Source organism: Opisthocomus hoazin, chromosome Z (genome assembly GCF_030867145.1).
Source record: "Opisthocomus hoazin isolate bOpiHoa1 chromosome Z, bOpiHoa1.hap1, whole genome shotgun sequence".
NCBI lineage: Eukaryota > Metazoa > Chordata > Aves > Opisthocomiformes > Opisthocomidae > Opisthocomus > Opisthocomus hoazin.
Window position 1 is genome coordinate 23,776,914 of NC_134454.1, and position 20,281 is coordinate 23,797,194.

Genomic DNA, 20,281 nt, shown 5'->3' on the forward strand with positions numbered 1-20,281 from the left:
GACTAGACACCCAAACAAATTATTTGTAATTTTCTGTACTTCACTGTGTGTCCCCAAATCCTGCAGCGGAAAAGCTAAGAAAGCTAAATACTATTCAGTGTAATACTAGACTTAACAAAGGTCTGAACAGATGAGACCTGCTGTGTCTACTAAGTTTTTCTATACGGTGTAAACATCTTTATCTCTCTGGAGCACAGAATGTTAGATACTATAACACAGATCCAGTTTTTCAAAAGTAGTAGTGTCATTTGAAGTGTCCACATATGCAAATTGATAAAGCCAAAAAACCCACCACTAAATGAAATCAAAAGTAAACCGAACACAGTGCTCCATTTTTTCCATGACTCTCTGTAAATTTAGGCAGGCAAACATGGGAAGCTGATCCACTCTTCGGGCAACTACATTAAACTGCATTAAAATAGTTATTGCATATGTATTCTGCCCCTAACCTGTCACATCTTCTAAAGGGTAGACATTAAAAGTAGGCTTCTCTCCAAAAGACTTGAAATGAGCCCAGTTAAACCATCAAGAAGAAAGTTTTATATGTCTTGATTTTCTGAACTGCTATTATTAATAGCTATTTATTGTTACCTCTTTAGAGGTTGTAAACTGGCTGAAGTAAACATGATGTCCCTTTTCCTCTCTTGCACAGACCATCTCCAAGCAAATAACTTGGTTCCCTTTCATCCTGCTTCTAAAATGCAAGCCTAACAAACAGAACCTGGGTTTGTTACCTAAACACAGTGTAATTACTTAAAATAAGTTACAGCATTCCGGGGACTCTCACAATAAAAAGGAAATATTCTACCATGACATTATGGTATGAGAGAAGCACCACCAGTTTCATACAAAGATTTTATCTTTGGAAAATAACACTCCTCCTAGGAGCACTGCAATACTCAAACCAGTATTCAGATCAGTGTCACTGAGATGCCTTCACGCTTGAAACCTGCAAACGCTGTGCACAGGAAGCCTTCAGAATACAGAAAGTATAAGATTACTCTGTCCAGAAATGTAGTAGGTTAGCTTAGTTTATAAATTACAAAGTTTACAAAGCTACTGAAACTAGAAGCCAAGGCATTTACGTTTAGTTACCTTTCAAAAATATTACCTTTCCTAAATCCCAAAATGTAACGTATCTGTAAGAAATTTTACTTATATTTCTTCACTAACACAGAAAGACTGCAATTTCACATCCCTTTTAACTAGAATGCAGCTACAACAAATCAAAATAGCTCCCTCAAATCTCACAATCCTTGTTAAACAAGGTGAATACAAAAAGGCCATCCGCAACAAACTGGAAACAAAGTGCAAAATGCGAGTACTCCATTTTAAAGCACATTTTACAGGTTTGTCTCAGTTTACAGGCAGTGTCTATGGGAAGGTGCCCCAAGCATGCAGAAAATTCTTCTCTTTTCCATATTTCTAGAGTCCACTCAACCATTTAAATGGAAATACTCATATTGATGAAAAAAATAAAAAATTAAATTCCTTTAGAATAGAAGTTATTTTAAGAGAGAATTGCAAAAGTCCTCAACTTTGGTACATTTCATATAATAAAAAGCTGGTATCTACCAACTTGAATAAACACTTTTATCAGTTCTGGATGATCCAACGAGTACAGTCTTCCTACGTTTTCAGCTCTCCTTTGACGTATCACCTTCACGTACACTTTCCTGGGAACATTACATCCACTGCAGCCTGATATGGGAGCATATAAGAAGCTTGGAACGCTATGCTCCATTCCTTTCCAGAAGAATAATTTTTCAGAAGGTTTAATATTCTTATTTTATACCATTTAGGATACAAAATAATGTAACAAACTGAAGTTGTTCAACAAAATGCAAAATAGGACTTGCCTTACCCATAATCAAAGGCCAGTCTCCAGTTTTTATGTTTCTTTACTAGCAAAATCTCATAACATTTTCTTCAAAAGAAAGAGTATCAGCTTTGCTGTTCTGGCACTTTCAAGCATGCAGCAACTTTCAAGCAAACCTCTTTAATATTCTGAACATTACAGACAATAGACATAAATGAGCGCCAGGCAGAGAGTTTACAATTTCAATTCCATAATGGAAGAAAGTCCATCATTTTTTACTCTATTCCAATGTGTAAGTCCATTTTCTCTGTCTGTGTGTTCAACTGCATTGTGCTGATGACAAGATAATGGCATAGAGTCCAATTAAAACAAGCCAAACTTAATGCTCCCTTAACCTACATCACCTTTCCAAAGTAACACAAAATATTGCTTGAAAACCAACTCAAGTTTTTCTCCTTTCACAATGATCATATTTTTTTTCTAATTTTTCTGGCAATATCAGCATTTTTAAATACGGACTTAGGATAGAAAAAATATATCCTCTGCATAAATTTACTTTGGAGAAAGTAAAAAGAAATTTGGATACATCTAAAGTAGTTACCTTGCTTGTTCCTAGTACTCACTAATCACTTCTAAAGGAACCTAACTGTTTCTGTCCTCCTTTCCATAGAAATCATATACTCCTTTAGAGCAACATTTTGTTACTTACCATAAATCAGTTTGCTCACTTGGTAACATACGTCTAGATAAACTCTCTTCATTGTCAAATAAGTAAGCCAGCAGAAATGTGTAGTAACTATATACCAAAATAAATTACATCGCAGTACTAGCTATTCACTTCATAAAGAAAACAGATTCTTACCCAGTTTTCTTTTTTCAGCGGCAAAAAGTAGTAGTAATGGCAGAAATCAAGTATCAGCGTGTAGGAACTAAGGATCTGAGTGTAGAAACAGAGCTGTAAAAACAGCCAATGATTGTCTTCACCAACACAATTATTAATCCTGCAGAGAAAAAAAGTATATATAAAACCAGAAACATAAAGACTTTAACACTGCAGTGATGACTTTGTGCATACCAGAATTTATTACTATTTCTGGAGCAAATATAAGAACTACTCCATTCTTAATCAAAGTGATGGTCTCTGTGTTATAAATGGCAGCTAGTGCAAAGAGTGGTTTCCTCACACAGCCTCTTAAGAGTGTAGACTGCATTACTGAGACACAGACTGCTTAGAACAGGAGACATATTTCTCTGTATCTTCATACAGCAAAGATAGTCCTATAATTTTAATTAATACTCAAGTAACGAAATTATTTAAAAAAAATCTGCAACATTTCAAGGTAATATGTATTATCTTCTGCTACTCAACTAATTTAATTGATTGTGAAATACGTAGAGTCCAAAAACTGGGAATGCAAATGAATGGTTTGAAATAAATGTGCTCACAGGGTACACCAATTGCAAACAGGCACGACTTCAGAAAGAGCCTAAGACACGGAAGACAGAACAGACATCTCTATTCAGAAGCTACTTCTGAATACTCCAACACAAAGGAGTAAAGGAATCACAAGGATTCTAGAAACACTAGTAGTAGTTTGAAAAAGGACTAAATCACCATAGGAAGATCCTGATGTCAATTCTGTCCTCTGCAGCTCATCATTACTGCCTAGCTGGAAATGATACCTCAGAACTAGTGACAGCAACGTGTATTTTCATTTTAAGCTACAATCAATCAATTTAAATAGACAATTTTAGCCAGATTAGTTCATTTTGACTGAAACTAGTCAGAGAACACTAAAATAAGCAATTTCACCATAAAATCAGAGAGGCCGTGACAAGTGGGGCATGGTATGAGTAAGTAACATTTTCTACTCAGCACAGATATTCAGCAAACTAAAAAACAAAAGATGTCTAAAAACTATTATCTACTGTTATTATTGTAAACAGCACCCCCTCCTATGTTGAAATTGTAATCTTTTATTTCAATCCAAGAAACATCAGTTGTTTAATTTCCCACTAAAAATATTTTTTCCATCATCAGAAACTAAATTGCAACAAATGAAATAAATCAGCAATATACAAATTAACTATGTTGAGATTAGTTTTAGGAATAAAATTTCCAATTCTTTAAACAAAATATGTTTATTTTCCAAAACCGTCTAACAATTTGACAATTATTAAATGTTACACTGCAACAGTTCTTCCTGTCAGTTTTACTTGTAACATAAGAAAGTCTCAAAGCTGTTCTTTCCCTGATCTAAATGCCTAAATGATTAAGCTCTACTGGGAAAGAAATACGACAAATGAGCAATAGTCTAGACCACGAACTTCGAAATGATTCACTAAAAGAACAGTAGATTGTTAGAAAAAATGTCCTGGTCTTACCACGGACAGTGATGATCCATCCTCCTCACGCAATGTCCACAACGACTGCAATGGTGCGAACGCTTTGGTCTCATCATATTACATTTGTTACATAATTCCCAGTATTCTCGTTCTAGGTGAAAATGTAAAGACAGATGAGAGAGATTTAAACTCAGTACAACACACTCATAATAAATCTATATGCTAGTGATTCAAGGAGAAAAAAATTCTTACTATGATCCAAGAAGGGTGAGCAGCATATTAAAAACTTTTTTTCCCACTGTCACCTTAATGAAATGGGAAGATATTACTCCCACTCTGTGCCAGTTTTCTTCTCCAAAGTCCTCTCTCCTCCTGTATTTTTCTAGGGAGTAATTATTACAGCACAAAAGCTGTCACATAATTCAATTATTTTCTTACATGCCTACTGTGAAAAAACATATCTGCTAGACAGAACCATTGTACAATCTCCCTGCCATTCCAAAACCTCCTAAGCAAATACCACTACTCAAATTTGTCAAAGCTAGCTAACTATAATAACATACACAATGAACACTTCAGGAGCATCTTCCATCTCAAAGCATTTTAAGACATGCATATCACAACAGGCTATTTTACACATAAGGCAACCAAAGAACAGACAGAGGATAGGGTTTTATTTAAAAATATACACTATTTTTGGATGCCCAACACCAGATTCTTTAAGCTGATCTCCAAAGACACTGAGTAGCTGAAACTACCAGGAACTAATATTGCTCAGCTTATTTATCTCAAATTGGACAACCCAAATTAGAGGAAGCCTTTGAAAACGAGAGTTCAAATGATATATTCAGGAAGTTCATCTACACACGGGACACAAATCACACCAACACTGTAATACTTCCATTCACAAAACCATGTATTTTCTGTCTTAAAGGAAGGTAAGTGCATGGCTGAGAATATTAAATACTTTGGTTGTTTCTACCTAAATAGAACTTTTTGATGCAGAGAAATTTCTCAAATACCATGGGGGGAAAAATAAGCTTAGTATTTACAGTAGAGCATTCTGAAATTTTATACAGTAAAGCACTGTCCCAATGTAAACAAAATAATGTTTAGCACTTCTGAGCCACCTGCTGGCAGCTCTAATCTTGTCTTTCTTGCTGCAAAATAACATTTGGACACTGCAAGTAAAGAAGCCCGGTATCTAAGATTATTAAACTAGTAATAATGCCAGATGGAAACTGATTTATAATCTGCTCCCATCAATCCAGTGTCACAAAGGTGTCACTCCCCAATGGCATAGCTACCAGCAGGGTCCGGAAACACCCCAACTTCATTTTTTAATACAATTTATATAATGCAAAAATTTATCTTTCTGTCAACGCAGAGAATACCAGAGAACAGAACTCCTACTTTAGAAAGTACAAAACCCCTAATATAGCACACAACAAATCATAGTATCATTGTCACAGTCAAGCCTAAGTGTTCCATCTCCAGAAGTATCTATAAAGTATCACTGCCGTATGAAATGAATGGAGCATGAAGAGGTTTGAGAGCTATTCAAAGGAATCCCTTAAAAGAGAAAGAAACATTGGTGCACAAAGGGAATTTGTACTGCTCCTGGTGTTTTGCAGGTAAATGAACATTCAGTCATAAACGTAATTGTAACTGTACTGCGTGCCTTCGTTCTCCAGCTCGGGTGGCAGAATCCATGTTGTTCTTCCTGCAGCAAGAATTCTGACTGCAGAACTCAAGCCTGAGCCACCTTTCGTTTTACTGGATCAAAGGCTCAGTTACGAGGAACAGAAAGAATACAGATGTGAGATTTTCTGCGATCGGTGTTTCACATCTGAATCCCGGGCAGACACATGCCTTCGTAGGATCTGCTGCCTAGTTTGCGCACATTGTAACATCAGCGCTGAGGCTAAACAGACCACACTTCCAAACACATCACCCCCGATTCTCACTAAGATCAGGAAGAGAGAGCAAAATGTTACTCCTGGCATCCACCTCGTCGCAAGACAAGACTGAAATATTCAATCCTCACTGCATTTGGTATGTTTTCTACATTCAGAAACTACTTTCTGTTAATGTGACAAAGCTCATGCTGTTTAATAGCCCTACTCCATTCTAAACTGCTACGTAACAGCTCAATGTATTAGCCAAGGACCTTAATAGCATCAAACAGTTCATAAAAATCCTGGCTTTCTCTGTGAAGAATTATTAAGATTTCAAATGTCCTCCAATTTCTGGAGCATCAGATACCATACAGGAATTGTGGGATAAATTCATAAGGACAGAGGGGAATACTCAACATGTTAGGTTGCTGCTCCAGAAGGAAATGTAATTAGCATCACATTTGTTTGGTTAACAGCCCACACAAACATAAGTCACTGAAAAAAAAAAAGTGTAAAAAATGCACACGTAAAATCCAGCATAAGAGTACTTTCTACCACTACTTCTAACATCCTATAAATTTACTCAGGAAAAGACTGTAGAATTATAATCAGCAACCACCTATAAACACTTTAAATTAAATACTATCAAGTTAGAAGTATATACAGTACGTTTGAAAGCCTAGAATGCAAGAAAATTCTTCCCATGGAAAAACTTCCTAGCAGAAGTTCCTACATAACTAAACTTCTGATAGAATCCAAGTTTTCAAAAAGAAGTTTTGAGTCGACAAAAGGGAAAATTCTAGAAATTTAAAAGTTACAAACAGTGACATGAAGATTTTAACTAACAAAACAGGCTTCAGCAGAGACAGCTCATGGTTTCCATCAAATCTCACAAAATCAAATGGATTCCTAATTATTTTGAGGACATTAAAATATTTTATTCCATTATATAGAAACAACTTAATGTACCTGTAATTGGTATCTTCGGGTTTTCAGGTAGCTTTCCTGGATCTGCTACTGAGGCTCTTAGTAATGAAGCTATACAGAACAACGAGCAGAAGTAATAACCTAGAAAAAATAAATAAGCATTTGTTAGTCTTTTTCAGGTGTATAAAATCAACAGTCTCAAGAAAAGGGGAGGAAAAGGTAGCAATGAACACCGTTTTTATAGCACCAACAGGATGCCAGTATGACCTTACTGCTGCATCAAGGGACGTATGACAAAACTAACAAAACTAAGTTTGTCAGCCACCAGTGCTACCACCCCAAATTCTGACAAGCATTAAAAGTTGTGGGCCTGAAAGTCTGTTCACAAGTTCTAGCTACAGGATTTGAAAGCCATATTAATGTTTTTCCCCAGTTTCCACACAAATTTTACTACCATCTTTGAAATCAATGAAGTGTCTCAGCTGTTCAGAACACAAATATGTAGGATGCATCCCCATACTCTCATCCTTCATCTTATCCTTCACCTCATTCTTTATTTTCTGACTTTTCTCATACATGTTAACTACTGGCCAAAAATACTATTTTTACTAGTAGAAAGAAGGGGCTAAATTAAATTGACTTACACAAAATTGCCACAACTGAAATATGTCCCTCTTCATAGTGGGGAAAAAGGATGACTTTTGGAATGAAGATTGTATTATACAGCCAGACAAAGATAATCAGACCCATGCAGCACCAACCCTGAGGGTCAACCACAAAGTGAATTCGTCCTCCCATTGAACACAAACAGGTAATAATCTGTCACGACCCAGTAAGAAAAGATTACCCTAGAGAGATAATAAAAAAAAAAAAAAAGTAAATTAAGTAGTATCATGCAACCTACAGGGCTCCACATACATTCAGGTAGGAAAAACAAAACCCGTCAGCTATAGATTTAAGGAATTAAATAAAAACTTACAGACATTTCACATATACTGTTCAAGTACCAGGAAGAGAAATATTTTATGATTTCATTAACTACTCATACCTCGCTAAAAAGTAACATTTATCATCAAGCAAAACAAGTACCTTGGAAAACTATTAAGTAATAGGTGAAGAAAGCAACTGTCAGCCAGCTGGCAGCAGCACAGAATATAAATATTAAAGAAATGAAGTTTCGCATCAAAATTAAAAGGCCGCAAAACAAAAAAGAAATATATTATTTATGTTATACAAGGATTCATCCCACCTACCTATCGTAGTCTCCCATCTACATTTCAAGATTATTTTTTAAAAGCTCATATGCTAAAATTTTCACAAGCTTCCCTACAAATTTGTCATTTTTCCCTGCTCAAAAAAAAGTCCTTCGTGCCATTTACAGCAAACCAATAGAGAAAGGAACTACACTACCCTAACATCTTTCACGTAGATCATTAAGAGCTATCATACAATAGTAAGTTTTTTCACTGTTAATCACACTTCAAGCATCAATGTTTCCATTCTGATCATTTGGTGTGCTGGTGTCTTTTTTGTTTTAGAGTGAAGAAACTCCACAAAGTCTTACAGTATGAAATTCAGAGCTACATAAACTGATCTTTATAAAAACATAGCACTAGAAGTCATAAGTACTATTTAGCAGAACCTTCAAGGCAAGGATTACTACCTTTACTTTTTTTGTCACGCTGCCTTCATGTAAGCATCTTCGTATTTCAACACGCACATAAACCCCAAGCTACTCTCCTCCTTGATTTCTGGGCTTCAGGGAACTTGTCCGTTTCAGATGGATTCTCTTCCATTCCTTTCAGCTTCCACTTGTTCCACTGACATTTCATCTTGTTTATCAGTCAGACATCTCTGTTTCCAGGGGTTTTGCTTACTTGTTTCATGTTTGTCTGTCCTCACTTGCACTCACAATTTCTCTGCTTAACATTATCCACAAGTTTCATAGATGTTTTGTTTTCTTCTAGATCTCTAACCAAAACCAGAGCCTGACGAGCTATCTAACATTTTTCCACCCTTCTCCTATGCACTGTTTATCATCACCCTTTGTTTGCTGTCTTCTAGTACAAGTGTTCCCATTAAAGTATAGCAGAATTTTCATCCTAAAAATGCGGTAAATTTGCTAATACTTGTTTTATAAGCCCACGTTGCATACAGCTACTGTGCCCTTAAAACTATTTTTAAGTTCATGATAATCATAAAAAATATTTAAGTCTATATTTACTATTATTTTCTGATTTTACTATATGGAATGTGCATGTAATATAGTCCATTGTATACATGGTATTAATATTCTACACATGTATGCACAGCCTCTAGACATATAAATGATTTATTATACTCCTGAATCTGCCAATCCTTAACATGCCTCCATTGTAAGATAGCTTTGTCAACGAGCAGGTTTAGAACTAAAAAATATTTTATGTCCTTCCAAGCATGCACTGATGGAGGATGCATCTCATCAAGCAAAGAAGCTGTGGGAGGAGGTGACCAGAGTGTACAACGTCAGAAGTGCTGAAAAGGAGATGGACCAGATCCCCTCCAAGATGCCGCAGCTACTGGAACACCCCCGGCACCAAGGAGACATAGGTAGAGCCTTAGGTTGTCAGGCTGGGCATGGAGATGCCAAGTCTGGCAAGGCCGGGAGCTTGAGAGCTCCAGCACCAGGACGATGGTTCATGCTCCGCTTGCAGCTCTGGTCTACAGAGCAGGTTCTGAGCCCTGTCAGCAGGCAAAGACAGGGGGCTGTGTCCAGTGCAGCCTCCGAGCTGGCTGTGCCCGAGTGCTGTGGCAGTGTGGGCAGGACCGGGCAAGGAGCAGGGGTGTGAAACTCCCCGCTGCAGGGACAGAGGCACCTCTACCAGCCCTACCTGTCACCCGGCAAGGCTTGCTGCTTGCCAGGGGCTTGGGACCTGGATACAACGGATATTACTGAGGCTCGTAGTAAGTCTGGCCCTCAGACTATGACCCTCAGCTGCTCTTTCGTGTGGGCATCACAGATACAGCCAGGGGAAACCAGGAGCGTATCAAGCATGACTACATGGCTTGGCATACGAGGACAAGGGTCTGGGGACCAGGTGGTGTCTCCTTCCACCTGCTGGTGAAGGGGAAGGACTTGAAGAGGCGCAGACAGATCCCACGCGCCAAACAGTGGCTGTGCAGCTTATGTCAAAAGCTGAGACTCAGCTTTTACATCAATAGGACCTTCTACAAGGATCAAGAACTGCTCGGGAGGAGGGACACAGGATCCACCTGATACTATCTGGGGTAAAAGCATGTTTGCCAACAGGATGGTCAATCTACTGAGGGAAGGCTTAGACTAGAAACGATGGGAGAGGGAGGCGGTGACCTATGATCAAGTAAGTGGCGGTCAGGTTTTGCAAGCAAAGGATGCAGAATAATGTGGACAACAGAGATCTCAGAATCAACAAAACAGAGGTGAAGTGGGGCCACATCAAGTGTGTGCACACACTCAACACCAAAACGCCACTTGGGTGTACTGGGATAGGGTTAGCAAAGCCAAAGCCCACCTGGAGTTGAATCTAGTGAGGGATATGAAGGTCGAAAGCTTTCGGGTAAGACCTGCTTTCTGGAATCCCAGGCCCCCAAGTGTAGTGCGAAAGTCTGGAGCAAAAAAAACTTACTCGGAGTGAGGGAGGATCACATTAAGCAATCTTTAAATAAACTGGACATAACACTTCCATGGGACCTGATGAGATGCCACCATGAGTGCTGAGAGGGGTGGCCCTGTCATGAGGCCACTCTCAATTACGCTTGAAAGTTCTACGCTGATGAGTGGGGTTCCAAAGGACTCAAGAAAGCAAGCATCAACATGTTTTCAAGGGCAAGAAGGAGGATCCAGGAAACTACAGGACTGTTAGCCTCACCCTGATCCCTGGGAAGGTGGAGCAAACAATCCTGGAAACTATTTCCAAACACATGAACGACAAGGTGATTGGGAGTAGCCAGCACGGATTTACAAAGGGGAAGCCACGCAGACTGACAGAAACACAAAGGCCAAAAAACCTGGAGGCAGATAGAAACACTGGTGGCCACTGAGGAATTCATCTGGTTTCCATCTTACCAGAGCAGCAGAGATTCCATGACTCCACAGCGCTTCCTCAGAAGGGGAAATAACAGCTCAACAAACAAAACAGAGAGATATAAATGCTGAAATATTTGTTTCCAAGTGACCTACCAAGTATAAAGGGTAAGCAATAACCAGTGAGAGAGATACTGAAGAAACAATAAGAATGCCTATAATGAAATATATCCCAAATTTTTATAATTTGGTGACTAACTTTCGCCTGCACGACACTATTCACTTTTATAATTAAAAAAACAAAACCAAACACCACACACACACAAAACCCATACCTCTGATAGTAAGTTTCACAGTTAAGTTGGAACTATGCAAAAAAAGGCTCCATTCTCAAGAAAGGGAGGTTTTTCATTGTCATCTTCTGTACCTTTTCTGAAAGAGACAGAAAAGAGTGTGATACTCAAACAATCATCATTACTGGTTTGAAAGGCAGCATTCTATTTTGTTCTTTATATCACACCTCACTGAGCAGTGCTTCCTCTCTAGCTATTCACAGGGATATCCAGATCCTTTCCATGTCTGTCTAAACCGACATGCCAATTCTAACTTGCGTTCCTCAAATTTCAGTTCTAGGCTGTTTCACAATTTTAATATAGATTTAAAAGGATGGGAGTGTTCAGAGAAAGCTCTGTGTAAAAGTGCACTACTGTCAGTGCATTTCAGTTTCTTGAAATTGTGATACACCTGCTTCCCACATGCCTATTGTAACAATAAAGTAAGTTCTATATTTTTCATTATACTTTTGTCAGCAATACTGCATAAACAATGCTAATATATTGACTTGCTCCAGCAAAGTGAGCTTCTTCCCCTCTCCCTCTTGGTTTTTGTACCATATATAGATACATAAGGGTTGGGGGCTATAAAAGAAACCTAACGTGCACATTTTGATGATTAGATAGAAAGTACTAGATTCCAATTTAACTCACAGACAAGGTGAATTTATAGACTTCTCTTTTTAAACATATTTTTAAAAAATCTGTATTTGTACTCTTTCAAATACAATGACAAGAGAAAGGAAGACTAATCTCAAATAATTCTGTTCTTTCAGATGCATAATTTCTGATAAGAATAACCACAATATGTAGAGGAAAAAAGTCTATCAGCAGGTGTACTACAAATTAGTTGAGAAGAAACAATTAAGTGATTTATATTGGTATACACTCAGTATTAATACAAGCATTTTCCAACAAAATAATCTAGTATAAATGACTCAACACTAATGTTGGAGGTTTTGCGGTTTTCACAGAATCACAGAATGGTAGGGTTTGGAAGGGACCTCTGTGGGTCTTCTAGTCCAACCCCCCTGCCGAAGCAGGGTCACCTACAGCAGGCTGCACAGGACCTTGTCCAGGCGGGTCTTGAATATCTCCAGAGAAGGAGACTCCACAACCTCCCTGGGCAGCCTGTTCCAGGGCTCCGTCACCCTCACAGGGAAGTTCTTCCTCATGTTCAAACGGAACATGTTCTTCCCCCTTACCCTAATTTATAGCAATTTTTTCTACAGAAACATCTCAAACACAAAGCATTTGAAAGCAAACAGTAGCTGTGGCTGTGAAAAGCTTCAGATTTTCCAAAACATGACTGAGTCTTTCCTACACGATCAAGAATTGTCCTTGCCTTTCCAAAAAATACTTATACTACAGGACGCCCGGACAGCATTTTTTCCTACCCCTTTTCTTTCTGCCCAGTTCAATTAAAGGTATCATAAACTTAGCATTTGTTCACCACAACCACCTCCGATATGACTTGTGATGTGACGTCCACTGAATAATGAGACCACAGAATGAGTCAGTCAGGCAGAAAGTCACTTCCCAGAAATGAGAAAACTTTGCACTAACCAGAAACTTTACCATGAAATAAAGATTGTTTTAACAGGCTTATTTGAACGCACACTTCAAAAAATGTATACAAAACAATACAAGCACTATTCAATTTCTCATCCAAAGAAGCACAGCAATCAGCTCTGGCGACACCCTGCTCCTTGCACTTTTATGGCTGTTGCACTGATACACACAAACAGAAACCAAGATCCTACACATTCTGCTTCACTTTAGCCCTGGACTTCCACTTCAGTGACAAACTCAAGACTTTTGAAATCTGACTTGCAGAACTTTTTTCACAAATGCTTAAACAAGTCCACAATCACACAGATCAGTAATTCACAGTATTGTTCACTGTGAAACACAGTTTTAAGACCCCACGGAAACTGAATACTATGCTCTACAAAATACGCTTCTAGAGTGAGGAAAACACCACCTTCTAAAAAAGCTGTATTCTAAGCAATTCAGACAGAAAAAGAAGCAGAGAGTAGAAACACGAGAGACAGGTTTCCTGTAATATTCGTGACAGCCAAGACAAGGCCACAGCAATCAACAGCCTCCATCAATCTGCGGATCCAGCTGTGGTTTTAGATCTGCGACCTTCCTGAAATCTTAAGAATTACTGCCAAAAATCAGTGATTTAAAACCAAGAATACACTTCACCAGAAGAAAAAAAAAAGCAGACTTCAACCAAACACCCAAACACCCAAATTACTTTCAACTACATTTTAAAGAAGTCACTTACGTGATGTTATCAATTGTGAGAACAGAACTGCCATCACGCCTTTTGCAGCTCTTCCTTTTAACAAAACCAGTATCTGAATAACCAGTTAGTACAAGCAGCAGCATATTTTTGCCGTGACAAAAGCCCACGTACCTGGCATGGCACATGTTTATACAATAGATGGTCCTCAGCAGAGACCATGGCACTGCACCGTTGCTAGGTGGCTGTCGACAGGTTCGTTAAGGCAGGCAAAACATTCCCGCCCAATGCTTTTTTACGGACAGGATCCTGCAATCCTGTGCACATCTACCGCACTCACGAAAGATGCCACACGGGCTCGGACTGGGACGCGGCTCGACACAGACGCTACGCACGCCAGCGTCCCCGTCCACTACAAACCCCTCACAAGCACCTTCGCCTGCTGCTGACCAGGCAGGTGACGCGCATCGCCGCTTGGGCCCTCGGGGCGAAGGGCATGAAGGCCTCTGCAATTCCGTTTCACTAACCGCGGGAGATGGAAAATGGACAGGGCAGCGGGCATCGCGCCTCCCGCCGCCGGAGCGCACAGCCGGCAGGCCGCAGGGCCCTCTCCCACCGCCGCCTCCGAGGTAGCCAGCGGTGCCCTCCTCACCAGTTAACCAAAAAAAGCAGCGCGGCGGAGCTTCAGGAAAGCGACAACAGTGTTTCTTTATTTCGCAGGTACGGAGGCATTCGTGAAGGAGGGCTGCTACGGATTTCCCTCCCCCAGCTCTCCACAGGGCGCTCCCGAAGGTAACGTTAACACCGGCGAAGTAGACGCCCGCCACCGCTAAGCCAGCCAAAGCCGAGGTCCGAGGCGGGCGGTGGGCAGGCCCCCAGTCCCCCAGCGCAGGGCCGCCGCCCGCCAGCCTGCCCCGCGGCCACAGGCCGGGCGACACCGGCCACCCCACCGCCCCCCTCCCCCCGGCCCGCCGCGGCGCCGGACCCCGGCGTCCCCCCCCGCCGCCCCCTGCCCGGGGCACGAGGCGGAACCAACCGTTGGGCGAGGCCCGCAGGAGAAGGGAGGGGCCGCGGTCACGCGCCCCCCTCTGCCCCGCTCTCCATGGCAACTCGGCCGCTCGCAGCGCGCGCGCCCGCCCCCTCCCCGCCGCCGCACCAGCGCCACCTTCCTCCTCCGCCCTCCGAGCCGCACATGCGCGCTGGCAGCGCGCCGGCGGCGGGGCGGGGCCAGAGCCGAGCGGGCCGCCCGCCCTCTCCGGCGCTGGCGCCGCCCCCCGCCGCTTGGAGCCGGGGCGCCTCGGCCTGCGGCCTGACTTCCGTCCTCTGCCGTGCCCGGCGGGAGGCGGCTGGAAACCGGGGTGCGCGGTGCTCCGGTGTCGGAGCTGGCTGGCGCAGGCCCCTTCGCGAGCGCGGTCCTCGGTCAGGGCGCGTGCTCCACTCGGTGTCCCGTCGTGGCCGCTGACCCAGACGTGAGCGCGGCGGACAAGGCCTGCGCCTCAGCCTGCAGGCCCCGGGCAGGAGAATCCCGTTCCCTGGCTGTTGTACCGATCACTCTGTGGTACGGTGTCGTATGAACTTTATTAATAGTGTGACGTCGTATTAGCTTTCTTAAGAGATGCGTCTTTCACTGCATGGACTGCATTGTGCTGGTTAGGCGAGCGCAGCTGTAGGGCCCCAGCTCACTGCAGGGAGCAGAAGGGCAGCCCCCACCTTGAAGGTAGAGACCTCTCGCTTCTTGGGATCTTAAAGTCATCCATGAAGAAGAAAGGATACCCAGGACGACCCAGATAGTGCCAGCATCCCAGCCCCTCCAACACCTCTGTGAAACCCTCCCATTATCTGGCATCGCAGATAAGTAACTGTAGCAAGACCAGCTCCAGGGACACCTACATCAGGAAAGAAGCGGTTGCACGATGGCGCCGTGGAATTATAGTTGCTTTTTGGAATAGTGGTATGTGTGTGTAAAGTAATGAGTGGTCAAATAATGTTTTACCTGAACGCTTGAAACATGTAAGAACCATGTGTAAGTCCCGCTTTGGTGTGCCCCGATTTGAATGGGATACTTCATGCGCGTGAAAATAATTAATCTAGTAATTCTAGACTTTGTGTCCTAACCTCTCTCCACGGCCAGCACGGGCCAGTTTCGAAGTTTTTGTGACACTCGGGTCCCCTGTTGCGCTGTGCCCCTTGCTCAAAGAGGGCCCTTGCATGGCCACAGAAGCCAATCTTTGTTTTTAAAAGAGAATTCTGACCCGCAAGGGGTTAGCAGTGGCGAAGAGCCACAGACAGCTTGTAACGGACAGCATTTTCCGTGTTCCCAGCTGGGCATCATGCTGTGAGCACCCATGGCTGATGCACATACTTGATCTTTTGGCTATCTAAAGGTATCTCCATCTGTCTGAGTGGCATGGTTCCCACTGTAAATTGATGGGCTCTTGCCCTGGAGCATTTTCCCTACACAATGATGGATGAAATGGATGAAGAGTAATATGGTGATCATGACCGATACAGAAAACCCTTTTTTATTACTGCTGTGGTTTAACCCAGAAGCCAGCAACTAGGAGCAGGCAGCCACTTACTTGATCTTTTCCTGCCCTGTCCCCAGTGCAATGCGGAGGAGGATGAACAAAAAATAAAACTCGTGGGTTGAGATAAAGACAGTTTAATAGGACAACAAAGGAAATGTTACTACTACTACTAATAATAATGAATATGCAAAACAAGTGGTACATAATACCATTTTTCTCACTGTCCAATGATCAACTGGGCAGCCAGTCCCTGAGTAGCTATCATGGAAGTCGGCGATTTCACGGAGCTCACAGAAAAAGACCAAACTCACAGAAAGGTTGAACTTACGGAAAAAAGGTCAATCTTACGAAAAAGGATCAAACTCATGGAAAAGGGTTGAACTGCCGTAAAAGATTCCTTGCCCCCTGGCCAACTCCCATTTACAAACTGAGCATGACATCTATGGTATGGAATATTGCAGTTGGTCAGCGTGGGTTAGCTGCCCAGCTGTGCTCCCTCCCGGCTCTTGCACACCTGCACATCAGCAGAACCTGGGAAACCAAAAAAAAGGCCTTGATCTCTTAGCAACAGCTAAAAACATCATTCTCCTCATACTAAATCCAAAGCACAGGAGGTACTGGGAAGAAAATTAACTCTATCCCAGCTGAAACCAGGGCAGCCACTGATAACACTCTTCCTAAAACTTACTCGTAATATGATTATTCTAAGAAGGGAGTACCCAAGAAGTCAGTTTAGTGTTTAGGTGGATTTCAAACTTTTGGCAAGACTTTTGGACCTTGTACTGATTTATCTATTCCATGTACACAGTCTTCTGTTCTACAGGGCAATTGTTAACATTTCAAGCTAAATTTGCTCTGACCTGAAAATAGTTATTCTTAGCAGGAACTGGACGTTGTCTGGAAAGAGAAGGAAGCATGTTCCAGGTAAAGCAGAAGATAACACTTCCTCAAGAACAGCCGACATATGACCCTAGGAACAGGTAGCGCTGAAAATAATAGACATATTAATTGGACTATTAAAAAACATAGGGAAAAGAATCACTGGAAAGGTTGTTGTAATAAAAAAACCCCCAGCCTCTGCCTCTATTCCATGACAAATGTCATGTACAAATTTATGCCTATATGTAAAAGACATACTAAACTGTGAAAACTTTTCACTGATTTGAAGAACAAATGCAGACGCAAAAAAAACCAAGCCAACCAAGGAGTGGAGGGGAAACCAAGGACTTGGGAAATAAAGCCGAAAGGTAAACAAAGAGGTAAGCTATAATCGATGAAGGTTTCCTGCAGAATGAAAAAGAATCCGTCAGTAATGTCATCTTGTAGTCAAATACCCAGTATTTGCATTTTCTGTAGTGCCACACTGATAATGGCTGGTCATTAGATCTGTAGTCTTGTCAGGCAGATTGTATTTTACTCTTTTCTATTCATGGATGCGCAGGCTAAACACAGGCTGTGGAACAAGGACAGTACTCTGTTCTGGTTCAGTCATCAGCACAGAAGTTTCCATTTGTTAATATTTCTTTTGGGCAAGCACGGTGCAGGAAGAAAAGCAGGCAATCATGTGCTGGACTTCCCAGTTAAACTTGCAAAGGCTCGGACTATAGAAATTACCTGACACTTGCCAGAATATCAGATCCAGATAGATAGAGTTGTCTTTGTGGTGAACTCCATTCCAAAGGAAAAAACATACCTAGGGGAAATACTAACTTTGCATAATACGGATTTTACATAGAGCCCAATATGGATGTCTTACACAAAGGTTATTAAAAGTCTGCAAAATTAGAAAAATACCCACATTCTTCCATGCTGAATGTTGCACAAGAGTGCAGAATTCCTCTTGGAATTTCTGATGTCTGTGTTGTGTTGTTGTTGCTGTTTATAAATTACCACAGGAGCCACCAGCTGTCATCATATAAATTTTACTGGCACTCTGTAAACATTAAATCAGCATGCTAAAATCAAGCCATGTGCAGTAACAGCTGATGCTCTGTTCTTTAGAGCACATGCAGGAGAGAGGTATGCACTGTGCCTCCCATGATTCTTACTGTGTATGAGCCCCATGCTTCATGAGACTGTTTTCCAGGACTGGTTTTGAGCCCAGTGGTGCCCCTGGATTGATGTGCAGAAGGGACGCTGTCTGTGCACACCTAACTCCTGGGACGAGAAATCAGCCTTCTCAACAGTGCTCATCTTCCTGGGTCCTTCTAAATTGTGCAGTTTGTTACTGCCACTTCTTTTCTGCAGCACCGTTGCATCGCTCACTTCCTTAGAAACCTTGCCAATGTACATAGGAGACACTTCCTAACTAGAATGGGAGCAAAATTCTTCACATCATGAAAACAGAAGTCTGTGTTAATGATATGCTGTGCTGAAATAAAACCTGTCTGGGCCCAGAAGTTTTGTCAGCCTCAATGTCACATACTGAGGAAGAGGCAATAGGTGTTGAAGTAAAGGAAAAGGTTTCTCGGGCTCCATTTTCTCTCTGTCCCAGTCACCAGAAAGATCAAAGTCAAGATATGTTTTCCGATCTGTCTGCCTCAGTAGTAGGCGTGGTGAAATTTACTGATCCCCCAGCCCAGATAGGTTACCTGGGGGCTGTGCTAGACCAGGCAATACTCTAATTTAGGGAGTTAATTTTCATCCAAGGCACTTCAGTGTTGTGAGGAGCTCTGCTCAGATGAAGTCCAGCCACAGATGTCCTAGCATTAGGTCTTCTAACGCCTCTCTCCCTCCAGGAGTTGCTGTCTGAAGTCCAGGCAGGGCAACAGACTGCTTGAATGCTTCCGCATCTGTCGTGGTGTGAGGTGAGCTTGAACCAGCTGCAGCAGAGGGTCGAGATGCTGCCTTGTTCAGAAAGGCAGCTTAGGTACATGCCTGTTTTGTTGGAACACCCTGACCACAGGCTGCAGCCATCAGCAGAATATTGGGTGAAAGGGCTTGTAATAGCAACACTCTAAACCAGCAAAATGAAAATGCCTCAGAGAAACATAAGGCTGGCCTTGACATTTATTATTATTATTATTGATCTTAGCATTTGGTCCATTATTTTGTGTTTCAAGTTGAAGTGCATTTTGCTGGTACCACAGAGCACAAGGCACTGTAAACAGTATGATTTTATTCTCAGTGTGGCCAATATAATTTTTATCAATATTCCTGCAGCAGGCCAACTACAGAGTGTTCTCATCCCCATTCTTTCTCATCTGAGCAGAGGGAGCGCGCACAGCTGCCAGGGAGAGATTTCAGGGGAGCTGAAGTTGGTGGCTGCATACCAGATATTCAAGGATTTAGGCTCAGCAAAACAGCAGATGCAAAATACTTGTAATTCGCTATCAGTGCTTCCTGTTCCCACTGGCAAGCTGCCTGATGGAGGGCCCGAGGTAGCCTCAACTCCACACCTCTTCACATGCACTGTCCTCCTGCACAGCAGTCGCTCCCAGACATGATGTGATTATGCAGCTGTACAGGCTGTCAGGGAGCTTCTCTCTGACTAGGGAATCTCATTGTCGTGCAATTGCAGCAAGGAGCTGGTACATTTAAGACAAAGTACCACAAGAGATTTCACCGACTGTCAGTAAAACGTGCTAAAACTTGTTAGCTGACAGCCATGAGGTTAGCTTTGAGTATTTCATAAATGATGAACAAAGTACCAAGCACAGCATGAAGTACTCAGTGCAACTTCAGAGACTTTTCCCTGGAATATATGGTTGTAGAGAGTTTGATAAAAGTTTGATGTAACTCTAGTGTTTGCTGTAATTACTGGCATTAAAGCCAGTTGCACAAAATCCTTATTTAAGAGAATAGCCTATACTGAAGTTTTATGTTGCTTAAGCAATTAAAATAAACAGCACTTCTCTTCAATTATTTTCAAAGTAAAGCACATCCATTTGGAAGAGAGGCAGTAGGTCAAATAAAATGGCAGGAGCGTATACAAACTCCTCTTGGGATTGAGCTGAATTTTCAGAAAGCCCTGCGGCTATGGCTTAGGCTTCTTCTGTAAGATAGGTTTGCACAAGGAGTGCTCTGAAATAGAGGAGATCACATTAACAGCACTTACATTGCAAGCATAGTTACAGTGGGAAAGCTTTCATTACAGAAAGCATGCAACCTCTGAATGGACACAACTAAAGTCATGCAG

At 41.8% G+C, this 20,281-nt stretch overlaps 1 protein-coding gene and 1 long non-coding RNA gene across 4 annotated transcripts in view; one reads left to right on the forward strand and one right to left on the reverse strand.

Moving 5' to 3' along the window:
- The window catches only part of ZDHHC21 (zDHHC palmitoyltransferase 21), a 36,649-nt gene extending 21,894 nt beyond the window's left edge, over positions 1-14,755 (reverse strand). For 2 of the 3 annotated variants that reach the window (XM_075411156.1, XM_075411157.1), the window contains exons 1-6: positions 14,652-14,755; positions 11,368-11,464; positions 7,635-7,838; positions 7,033-7,131; positions 4,205-4,316; positions 2,682-2,820 (exon numbers count right to left, since the gene is read on the reverse strand). In XM_075411156.1, the coding sequence (XP_075267271.1) occupies positions 2,682-2,820; positions 4,205-4,316; positions 7,033-7,131; positions 7,635-7,788 (504 nt within the window). In that variant the 5' untranslated portion in view covers positions 7,789-7,838; positions 11,368-11,464; positions 14,652-14,755. The remainder of the gene's footprint in view (positions 1-2,681; positions 2,821-4,204; positions 4,317-7,032; positions 7,132-7,634; positions 7,839-11,367; positions 11,465-14,651) is intronic. The other variant, XM_075411158.1, reaches the window with a different exon arrangement.
- The window catches only part of LOC142358864 (uncharacterized), a 31,951-nt gene continuing 26,003 nt past the window's right edge, over positions 14,334-20,281 (forward strand). Inside the window, exon 1 of the long non-coding RNA XR_012761910.1 lies at positions 14,334-14,407. This is a non-coding gene — a long non-coding RNA (uncharacterized LOC142358864). The remainder of the gene's footprint in view (positions 14,408-20,281) is intronic.